We start from the raw sequence: 12,590 nt of genomic DNA on the forward strand, positions 1-12,590 counted from the left end.
CTAGTGTCCATGACGGGTATCCCACATTGCTTGTGCAATGCCTTCTCTAAATTGGGCCATTTCAACGGAAGCTGCTTGGGAGAAGTCATAATGTCCTGAATTTGATGGGCCTGCCTCATCGTTGTTGCCATAATCATCTGGGTGCTCACTCATGTCTGCCTGATCGACGTCCATTTCTGGTTCTGCTGCATCATTGCCGCTGAAGATTTGATCATTCGGATTGTGTACCCCGACGAAATTGTGTAGCGTGCAACATGCCAATATAATGCTAGGTTGACGAACCAATAAGTACCCAGGGATGCCATTTAATATACGCCATCTCCTCTTCAATCTGGCGAAGCAGTTCTCGATGATCATTCGCAACGATGAGTGCCTAAAGTTAAATAGTTCCTTGTACCCACGTGGCAACGGCCTATTGCGATAAGTGTTGAGATGGTACCTTTCCCCTTTATATGGAGGCAAAAAACCCCGCGTACATGGATACGCTGAATCGGCCACGTAATAGTGCCCTTCATAAATAATGTAATAAAAATGTCAATATAGAAACAGACAGAAGGAAAATGTCTGATGTATACTTAAAGGCATTTTGACTACAAGGCACACACTATCTGTGGGCCACTCAAAACCGTTGTCACCTGTAACAGCATCCTTAAATACGCGACCATCGTTAGCTGTTCCCTCCCAACCAACGTACACGAACGTGAATAACATAGCGAAATCGCATATTGCCATCACGTTGTGTGTGCAATCATTTTTTCGGCCACGAAAGAGGCATTGGTGCTCGACTGGGACTTCCGCCTTTATGTGTGTGCCATCGATCGCACCAATACAATCCTATCAAAATATAAGAAATAACAAAAATAATAAATCATAAAACCGGGGCATTCTATATAGTATTTGAAAGGTGACATTAATATAACATTGTTGTGTTACAGAAGGACATGAACTCACCTTGAACCAAGGATAATATTTGGGATCACCGCTTACATGTGGGGCCACCCCAGTCCTGTGACGAACTCTAATGTAAATCCTCACTAGATGACCCACTGCACCAAGCACCGTCTTGATATGGCGGTTTATTGTCTCAGTGGAATGTTGAAAGCGATCTGACGCGACCCGCTGCCCCTGGTTGTGGCCGATAACCACAAGAAATATAGCCACACTTTCCTCAACCTCAACGTTCCTTGTACTCCTCATGAGTTGGCGCTCCCTCAACTCAGTACACAACGTTATAAACTGGGGTTGCTCCATACGGAACATTTCCTTAAACGGCGTTGGGTTACCGTTCAGCATGCACCTTATATACATGGCCCCTCGTAATGGCAAATTGCGTGCCGGCATTTTGCAGTTTCCATCGTCATCGTCATCTGATATGTCTAGCACAGCCAATATCAAATTTATTTCGTCATCAAATTCCTGTTCACTATCCTCATCCATGGCGTCGAAAGGGATGTTAGATCCATCCATCCTACCAACAGACACATTTGAGTTTAATACAGCTTCAAATAATGTGTACAACATACCAGCAAACACAGATTCAATTCAATTATTGTCACATATGCACACAGTAAACACATATCACCAATCATTGTCTCATACATAATACCTAAAATACAAAACAAACATAAATTACCCTCAAAGTTAAGTACAAATACAAGTAGCTATTTGCAATCTTATCCTGCCTGTCAGTCATCAAGGGGCTTCTGCTTTGTTAGCCAGATCAATCTGCGTGCTCTTGTCATGCGGATCCACGCGGTTTGAAGTTGTTCATCCATCAGGGCAACTGTTGCAGCTACGTACACTTCGTCACTGACCTCATGCTGCAACTCGTCTAGGAAGTCAAGAGCTCGATCCATCGGGAGTGCGGATCTGGCAGTGCTGTGCTGTTGTGTGGAACTCATATCCGACTGACTCCGCCGAAGCAAGATGTCTTTCCTTGCCTTCGCCATCTCCCTTAACTCGTCGTACAAAGCTTTCTTCGAAGCCACCACCTGGCTTTTTGTTTGCTTGGATCCCTTTTTGCCCGAGGATCCTTTTTGTGTAGATCCCATATTAACACCCAGTCCAATATCCCGCGCCAGGTTAAATGGTGTATCCTCCACCATCGGCTCTTTCCCCCTGCGCCTGCCTCCACCAGATGAAGGTCCACCGGCCTCATCATCATGAGGACTGTCGAGGTCAACAAATGCCTGTGACGGATAACCTTTTGCTCGACCCGTACGACCAGCCCCACCACTATGCACGTGCATACCCTCCGTCTGCATACGGTGCATGAGATGTTCTTCCTCCTCGGCGTTAGGCGGGGAATGTGCGGAGGATCGGCGAAGAATGCCCGTTGCAGTTGACCGATCGAAAAGGATCCCCAGCTGCTCATAGTTACGGCACCCCTTTGACTTGAAGCGTGTGATTCTATCATCGACCTACGAAAACCCGGAAAAGGCACTCAGTTTACATTTAGATGTTTTCCATGATTTCTATAAAAGATTGATCAAACTGAGGTCATTTGGGATAGAGCATACCATCTTGGCACGCTCCCACTGCGTCGGGGTCCCACTGATGGTGTTTAATATAGGGTCCCAGCTAAAACCAGTTTCATGATTTAACAGGCCTGAGAAGTCTGTGTGGTCTTTACGAAACTTGTTGTACTTCGTCGATAGCTGGCTAGGAGTAAAAACCCTAGTGGCCCTCGCATTCATTTTAACAGTCAGATCCACCCATGTATTTTTGGTCACGGTCCCTCTGACAATGGTACCGTTATGCACACATTCTAGAAGAAGTTCGAGCAACATGTCAGCTTCCTCATGAGTCCACTCAATTCCCTTTCCTTTTGGCATGTCACCTTGTTTTCTCTAGTATGGAGTGGAAAAAGTAGGGCCATTAATTTGCTATAGTTATGACGTAAGGAAAAATACCCAACCAAAAGCACATGAAGTTGACATATTTGTACATAACCCCTCACACTACCAACGCAAATCCATATCCCCTCTAATGACAGCGATGCATTGTATGAAAATATATTTTTTTTATAGACACAATTGGTATTTACGAGGGACATTGACTATAGAATTGAAATTTGAGGGGGATTAGTGTACTTTTCCGTTTAGGTGTCACTAATTAGAAATTCTAAAGTTTGGGAGGCTACATTGTAATTTTCCTTATTACATTTTGTACTTGTGCATTTTTTGGTTTATTAGGACTGCTAGTCAAATATTTTAACAAAATTCGACTGTAGGATTAAATTTAAACAGTGGAAGTAGCAAGTAATTTGTAATGCAACCTAATTTAAAATTAAATTAATTACAGTCTAAGATTCCAATATATGCCTATAGTAAAAAAGTTATAAACATGCATTATTTGTACAGCATACATTAAGAAACAGGTTGTGAGGTATACCTTTCGAATATGAGATGTTTTTAACGCATGAAGAAAACACTGCTTCTTGCTTCTCGTCGAATATGGCTGTACAAAATATAGCATGAATTTAAGACAACATTCAATTTGTGCTATGAGCATGTTAAATCTACCACAAAGTTATAAAAAAATAAAACATTTTTTAGTAATGTTTTGATTGATTAGTTTGTAGTTAGTTGAAACAATTTGTGCCAGTTTTGTTTCAAAATTACAAGTGTGTCAAAAACAATATTTTTAAATTATATATATTTTAAAAATATGAGTGTCTCTTACATAAAAATGCTTCTCATATAATGTTTTCATTTGTTCGTGGTTAGTTTTTTTTTTTTAATTTGTGCCAATTTTGTTATAAAGTTAACAGAGTCTTAAATATAAATTTTGTTATAAAAAATTTGTTACAAATATGAGTCTTGTTTAGAAATTTGATTTTGATAGTGTTTTGGTTAATTTGTGGTTATGTATTATTGTGCATATAATTACGTTTTTGAACTTTTCTTTTTCCTATTTTTTGTGTGTATTGCCAACAAAGAAAAAAACAAAAAAAAAAAGAAAATACAAAGAGGAAGTATATGAACAACATCTATTGTTGTGGACAATAAAAACAAAGTTACTTTTCTATATTGATCAATGGATCATCTAATGCTTTCTTTTTTGTAGCGTTTTGTAAGTAATTAGTTCCTAGTAATGGTTTGATCAAATTTGTTTTAAGTAAATAAAACCGAGTTGAACTTGTTTTAAGTTGTTAGATGTATTGTATGCGATTTGATTAAGTAAAAATAATAAAAAAATATATCAAAGTGTTTTGTGATTTTATTTTCAAAGGTTAGAGTGTTGTGTACTAAAAAAGTGTTCTTGATAAAGTTCTGATTAATTTGCTTTAATTTTTTGGATTTTTCTGTTTTCTACCTGTCTACACAGCTTTTGATAAACCTTTGTTTTAAGTTAAAAAAAAAAAAAAAAAAAAAAAAAAAAAAAAAAAGGGGACAGTTTACCCCTTTGGCCGTAAGTCCTAACAAAAAAACATGCACCTTTGTTTAAAAAAAATTCATTCAAAAAAACTAGTCAACATTATGACGTGAAGGATCGGAAAAAAAAAAAAAAAAAAAACAGTTTGAAAATTATTATGTAAACAGACGCGGAGGGATGTGACTGTACACACTTAAGCAAAAATCACCTCCACGGAAATGATTTGGTGAACAAAAAATCAAGCTGGAATACTACTGGTATGAGATATTTTTTGGATAACAAACAGGATGTCCATTACAAAAATAACAGATCAGTTTTAATGCCAGACCATTATTGGAAAAAATAATTTTACGTAAAAGAAAAAAACCAAAAAAACACAGATCTACCAAATTATGCAGGAACTCGACTTGTATAAATGATCTAAAAAATCCAAACCAACAAACAGGAACAACATTGTAACAATAACAACAGAATATACAAAAAATAATAAAATCATAATAAATCCCTTTAACAGTCCATGAAATACAAAGTTCTTGTGCAAATTACAAATAAAAAATGAAACAATAATCAACAACAACAAAGTATGAAATTGAAACTAACCCTCCAAGACCGTGTTCTTGGACCGACCACGTGGACTGTCTTCACTGGAGGAGCTGAGTATCGTTGGGTGTTGGAAGCTGTTGAGGAAGAATACTCATCCGAAGAAGAAGGCTTCTCTGAAGACATTGAGGTTCTACCTTCCAATGCACAAACTTATAGCCAGTTTCCGTCCACTGTGCGAGGCCAACACTCACAACACGAAGCCCAAAAATTTTAGGTTCAAGTCTAATAAATAGATTAAAAGCAAATAACACAAAAATCACCTACCTCTCTGATGGGTGAAAGACCCCAATCCAGCGAATGTTGCTACAACGGGCGGAAGGAGGTGATGGAAGCCTGAAAAGCTCCCTGACACGCTTCTTTTCAGGCAATAGTAACACGATGGTCTCACGGGTTTCTTGTTCGGCAGAGGAAGAAAATGAGAGAAAATGAGAGAAATGTGAGGTTTTGGGGAACACATAAGGCACATGGCCGTTGAACAGAAATTGAAGATAAAAAAATTACAGATAATATTGAGAGACACGCGTTGACCATGCAAGGTACATGTCATATAATCCGGTGCAAGCAGTTTATGATAGAATCGGTCTTAAAATTGTTATTGTCCTTTTTTTAACCGTTGGATGAGAAGACCCTTTCATCGTGTGATATTAATTAACGGTTGATATTAATTAAAACCATCTAAGCAAATGCATTATTCGAAAATAAACCCCAACTGCCCCCATTATAGTGCATCGGTCAGATAAAAAGGCAAAGACACGCCTCTCATAACGGGCAGTTATTGGGTGTGGTCACTCGCACCTTATAGAACCGAATGGAAGGTCAAAAAAATAAGAACTCTACTGGTCTTATAATCTAACGGCTGTTATCACATAAATTCTGGAAAACGGTGTAAACGTTTTACACCCAGCCGAATTCCAATGCACTGACTGCGTCTGACTGCGTCTGAGCATATCTCGTAACAAGACGAAACCTTGATATTTTGTTTAAACAAAAAAAAACAGAAACAAGGTCGAATTACATTACAATGCGGGAGTGGTTGGCTGCACTTGGATATGTACAAATGCATCTGACGGACAAGATTTATTCTAGTGACTTCATGATTTAGTCAATGGTCCTTACAAGCTCACATTAATGCTGAATGTTAAAGTGAAATACACCCAATTGTCTTCTGTATTATGAGTCTGAAGACGCGGGTCCCACAACATTAAACAAATGCAGCTGGATTGGATTGTAGCAATAAATGCTTTCACACCAAAATATTCACGCCTCTGATCATCTGATACCTCGAAATACAAATCGATTTCAATAAAGCATTCGGGTATTATTCAACATGGATGCGGGTGTCGGGTTTTTGAATAAAAACCCGGTTTGAATACACCAAAATATTCGAACCAAACACACCATTAGAGAGCTAGTAGTAGAATTCCCCAAATCAACTAATTGGAACCATAGATAAAAGAAAACTCAAGCATCACCTCAACAAGACCTTCCCTCTTATCATAAAACTTGATGGGAGACTTCTAATCACCAACTCACTCTAGTACCTGCTAAAGCTATGAAACAAATAAATGTTCCACATGTGAAAGAAAAACATTTGCGTAAATTCACAATTTAGTAAGCAAAGTACCTCGGAACCGAGCTCATGTTGTGAGCCTAAATGATCATCTCGTAAAATCATAAACACATTCATATAAAATCATAACCTTTGCTTTGAGATCATCGTATAATTTGACACATAAAACAACAACGTTCTTTTGAAATATTCACATAAAATAATATTTTTTTTTCTTTTGAAAACAGCCCATCTAATCTCGAGATATGTGTTACACAATTAAAATTATGTACAAAAAAAGTCATAGAAAAAGAATCAATGAGTGTGAAGGGTTCATAGGTTTTACCTTAAAAAAATGGTTGCAAATGAATTGTTTCTTCCTTTGGAACTGATAGGATTCTTTGGTTTTGGGCTCTTCTCTCTTCTCCTCTTCACTCTAACACTCTTAGAGGCTAGAAGGTCGTGCAAATAGGTTTCTCTAGGGTTTTTAGGGTTTTAAAGGGGGTATGTGTCGAGTTTCTAGGGTTTTAGATGTTGAAAACTGAGTTCCTCTCGCACTAGGATGGGGGATCTATCCTTTAAAAAAAAAAAAAAATAGCAAGATCATTGCCAGATTTTACAATTTGTTTTGAAATCACATGTATTTTTTAAAAGAATTTTATTTTTCAGGGTGTTTTTGTGACGACCTGATTTTTTTAAAAAAAAAAAACGTAAAATGAGTCATCACAGTGGCATGACTATATGTCGCTCAGCCAACATACGGTACACATTCCATAACATGTACTTAATAATCAGAATTACATCTACACAGTGGATAACTCATAATAACATTATCAACATAGCGGAAGGTACATCTATAGACAACAGTTAATTACACCAAAAGAGCCATTAATATGTCTATCTGTTTAAGACTTCTATATAGCTATTAAATACGTACTAAAAGTCTAGCTCATAAATACAATTGTCATATGCGACACGAGCTATAAACAAAATCTACTAAAAGGCGGACAACCCATGGTCCAACCATTATAACTGTCGCGTCGGGCTTCAGTCATAACATCTCAAGTACTATGCTACAACGTCTTTCATTAGATCCATTGAACCTGTAGTCAAAACATCAGAGTCTATACGGTTGTGGGGTTAACCACATCCGTACAGGTGAAGGTATGAGTTCACCACCTCAGTAGTATAAGACTCACTAAGTATACAACATACACAAACATAAATTCATGTAGGGTTCAACAGCGTTATTCACAAATTATTAAGTTCACATAACAACACATTATCAAGTACAAGTCACGTTGTTCACCACACATTATATTATCACGGTTTCCACTAACAATATTCCACGATACCATAAACAATATTCTACACATCTTACTAGTGCTAGCACTTCAATGCTAGGCTTACCGTCAACACCGCCCGTAAAGTTACGACCCGCAGGGCACACATCTCATGTGTGCTAGCATTTCAATGCTAGGCTTACCACATATCTCACAAGTGCTAGTACTTCAATGCTAGACTTACCATCAACACTGCCCGTAAAGTTACGACCCGTAAGGCACACATCTCACGTGAGCTAGCACTTCAATGCTAGGCTTACTACATATCTCACTAGTGCTAGCATTTCAATGCTAGGTTTACCGTTAACACTGCCAGTAAAGCTTCGACCCACAGGGCATACATCTCACAAGTGCTAGCACTTCAATGCTAGGCTTACCACACATCTCAACCAAGAGCTGCTACCCTATGGCCTACCACTCATCTCAGCCAAGAACTACTACCCTATGACCTACCACTGTGCCAGATACTACAAAACTGGACTAACCATCTATCAACTACATGGTTCTCATAATAACAAAGCATCCACACTATATACATATCATCACATGTGTATTCACAAACATCTTTATTTCAACAAATAACACATTCCACAACAAACTCATATTTAACACATAATTTCATACTACACAAATCATCATTCCAACTTGATGTTATTCAACCCCGAGCCATTTCAAGCATATCATTATAAACTTATCATCGCAATTCTCACAACTCAATCACATATATTTTTAACCACTATTCCATAATCATAAATACAACCAATTTTATCAACGTCTATTTATCATTACAAGTCTCAATCCAAATATCTCACAAACTCATTCACATATATTTTCATGCATATCGTCAATATAAATTCATTAACATATATCATATTCACAACACAAATCTCTTGCATTCTTCAATGCCAATTCATCAACATATTTTATTTTTCACAATATAATTCATAATTACATATACCAAGTCATCATCATAGAGTTAACATCAAATTAAACTAAACATAGCAACTCATATATCTAAATTTTTAAGATCTCTCAGTGAGTAGAATACTCACCTTGACTTTGCGGATAACAAGCTTGACTAAACTCCCTAGTCAATACCTCGCAATGTGCCACTGTAAAAATAACACATTGCAATTACTAAATATTTTTCTAACACTAAACTAATATTTTAGCTCTTAAATTACCAAAGAGCTAAACCATGGACATCCCTTAAAATTTCTAGGGTTCCGAACGCTTACCCATAAATCCTAGACACTAACTAAACTCAATTAACACTAACCCAAAATATTTACTAAGGGTTAGATATTAAAATTACCATTCAAATATTTACCTATAACATTATATACTAACCCCAAATTATATTAACTAATCTATAAATTATTTTCATTAACCTAGTCGCATAAAATACTACCGTATTTAAAATAACATTAACCCTAAAATTACGTTCACTAATTTTTTTACAATAATTTACTAATTTATTAGCATAATTTAGCAATCTAGATTTTAATCACTTAAAAACTCCCAAATTAATTTAACCCATCAAATTAGGGTTTCAATCTTAAACTATAATTTATTTTACTAACCCATAACATAATATTGTTATTTAAATACTAATAACACTAACACAAAAGGTTTATTCAGGGTTAGGCACAAGAAATCGCAATTAAAATACATAACCCAAAAGTTAGGGTTTATGAAAACTCACCAAAATTTCACCAAACCGAAACCCATGGTTTGGGTAGCTTCAAGTAAGTTTTAAGTAACCCATTACCTAAAGAAAACACTATATTAAACTCACATTCCAAGATTTTAACCCAAAATTAGAAAATCGTGCGTTTAGTGTTTTACCTCAAAACGATTGGTGAAAACGTAGATCCTTACCCGTAAATCACGTTTCCGAAGACGGATCGAAAATTGGACCGTTGGATCTTCGCGGATCACAATTTTTGTGTTGAGGAAATGAGAAATCTCCCCCCTCCCCATTTTTCTTCTCTCGGGCAGATGGAAAAGAGGTACTCCTTCTTTTTTAAGTGAGGAAGGGCCGCATGACCCTTCATCATTATTATTATTATTATTATTATTTTTCTTCTAATAGCAGAGGCGCACGACCTTTGCTTTGGAAAGGACATTTGGCCTTTCTCCTCCTATATTATTATTTTGGGGTGATTACATTTTCCCCCCATGAACTACCAGCCTGTGTCATTTTATCCTCACGAACTACCACTTTGACAAAAAAAGAGTATCAAACTACCATCTTTACATATTTTACCCCCTTCCGTCAGGGAATCCCGTTAACTTGGATGGAATATGTAATTTTTTACTGTTAAGTTCGATTTAAAGACCAAAATGCCCTCTACCGTAATAAATAAAAAATATTAAAATTAATATATTTAAAAAAAAAAAAAAAAAAAAAAAAAAAAAAAAACCTGAAGGACCGCCACCCCTGAGGTGGCCGGAGCCACCTTTAGGGGTGGCTCGCGGGCCACCCACGGCCTCTGGGGTGGCCGCGCGGCCACCCTAGAAAATACCTAGGGTGGCCGTGCGGCCAACCCAGGTTCTGGGGAGGCCGTGCGGCCACCCCTTAGGGCGGGGTGGGCAGCGAGCCACCCGACCACCTCAGGCAGCCACCCCCTTTTCCTTCAGTTTTATTTATTTATTTTTTTTTTTTTAAGATGAGGATATTTAGGTAATTTTTGAAATTGAGTTAGGGCATTTAAGTCTTTGCATAAATTAGACTGACGGAAGGGGGCAAAGTATGTAAAGATGGTAGTTTGATGCTCTTTTTTGGTCGAAGTGGTAGTTCGTGGGAGCAAAATGACACAGGCTGGTAGTTCATGGGGGAAAAAGTAATTACCCCTATTATTTTTTATTTATTTATTTTTACTTTTTGACTTTTTGATCTTTCTTCCTTTTTTTTTTTTTTTTTGACTTTTCTTTTCTATTTCCTTTCCTTTTCTTCTTCTTTTTTTTTTTTTTTTAATATTTTCTTAGGACCAAAAATATTACTTATATTTTCTTTTCATGGCTACCATTTACAAGTCCATATAATAAATCTAAAACACTTTGTTTTATTTTACCACACTAAATAGACTTATTTTTATTTAATCCTAATAAACTCATTAAATATTTTCTTGGACATTACAGTTTTAGGCCGCCACCCTTAATACACTTCCTCGCCAGAACAGCTAAGAGGAGCGACATAATAGTTCACACCTTGTGCTTTGCCGAGCTTGAACTCCACACCACCAGATGATTTGAATGTCACCTCATTCTATCGGCGATCGACTTGTGTATTGTTACGATAGTCAAACCAACACAAGGATGCCATTTAAATGTAGCATCTTGAACACGATTGGGTTTGTCGGAAGCATTCTCTCTTCAGTGATGACGGGACAATCCTTTATCACTTGTTTGCACAATGTGGTGTTTCCTACATGTGTGTCTATTGAATTTTTTTTTTCCATAATGGTTGAGTGTTTACACTACACAGTTTTACATATGTGGCATATATGAACAAGTGGGTAGCACCTGAGTCAAACAATATACAAGCATGGCTACATAGAAATGGAAGGGAACATGTCACCATTTCGGCTTTTTCAGCCTCAATATTAGCCTCCCCTGGGATGAGTGCATACACCCGTGCCTGAGCAGGTTGTCTCTGACCTTGCTAATAGCCGCCCTTTAGTGGCCTTATTCCTCTCATGGCTACCACAGGGCAACCCCTAATAAAGTGGCCCATCAGGCCACAACAAAAGCATGTTCTCACCTTCATTTTGCATTATCCAATGTGTGGCCTACCACACCTAGCACAAGGGGGCCTCTGGCCACCCTGAAATAAGGGGGGTTCCTCCTCATCTTTTGCCCCGAGCCACCACTAAAGGTGGCCCTTTTTGCCTATTGGGATCCTTGGGGCATCTATTGCTTCCTTATCTTCGCAGCAACAACATCAACTAGTATAGATAAGTCATTGATCTATAGGCATGCAACTCGCTCCCTGATCCTTAGGTGAAGATCCGCCTGAAACTTCTCAACCTTCTTCTCCTCATCAGTGGGAGGGATAACTCAATGTATCTAGCAACGTACTGCTCTATCGTCAAGTTGCCTTGGACCAAGTCTAGGAACTTTTACTCTTAGCTCGATCAAACAGATTTCGACCGAACTTCGACCGGAGCTCTCAAGAACTATCCTGGTCACTTGGTGATCAAACAACAACGTGAAAATTTTGAACATTAATGTTAAAAAAAAATAAAAAAAAAATAAAAAAAAAATCACATTTTACTCAATTTTTATCATAATAATCCATTCATTTTCAACATATGATCATTCCTAAACCAACATTCAACTAAAAACCTGTCTTTTTAGGTTCAAAAGCTTCATTTTGCATGAAAACCCTATTTCTGATTATTTTGGTATTTTAAAATTTCAACAAAAACTTAGCAACATTACCTCTAATGTACTATCATAAATGTAATCAACATTTAATGTACATAATTGATTCATTATTTAATCAAAACAAAAGGAAAAACGGGCAGAATCATTACATTACTAAGCTTCTTGTAGGATTTCTCTCTCTTAGACTCCTCCCAAGTGTTTTCCACTTTTCTCTCACTATTAATACTCTAAAAAACCCTTTTATATTAAAAAAAAAAAAAAAAAAAAAAAAAAAAAAACACCCTTTTATAGGCGGTAGAAGTCAATGATGAGAAGTTTATGAAATC

The 12,590-nt window shown here is 37.2% G+C and overlaps 1 protein-coding gene across 1 annotated transcript; it reads right to left on the reverse strand.

Annotated features, from left to right (window-relative positions):
- On the reverse strand, positions 1 to 1,521 carry LOC133873292 (protein ALP1-like). The gene is made up of 3 exons (XM_062311013.1): positions 952 to 1,521; positions 636 to 834; positions 1 to 509 (listed from the first exon to the last, which is right to left on the reverse strand). Exons 1-3 carry the CDS (start codon positions 1,519 to 1,521, stop codon positions 1 to 3), a joined length of 1,278 nt encoding a protein of 425 aa, XP_062166997.1.
- Positions 1,522 to 12,590: the final 11,069 nt, after the last annotated feature.

Source organism: Alnus glutinosa, chromosome 7 (assembly GCF_958979055.1).
Source record: "Alnus glutinosa chromosome 7, dhAlnGlut1.1, whole genome shotgun sequence".
In the NCBI taxonomy this organism is placed as follows: Eukaryota; Viridiplantae; Streptophyta; class Magnoliopsida; order Fagales; family Betulaceae; genus Alnus; species Alnus glutinosa.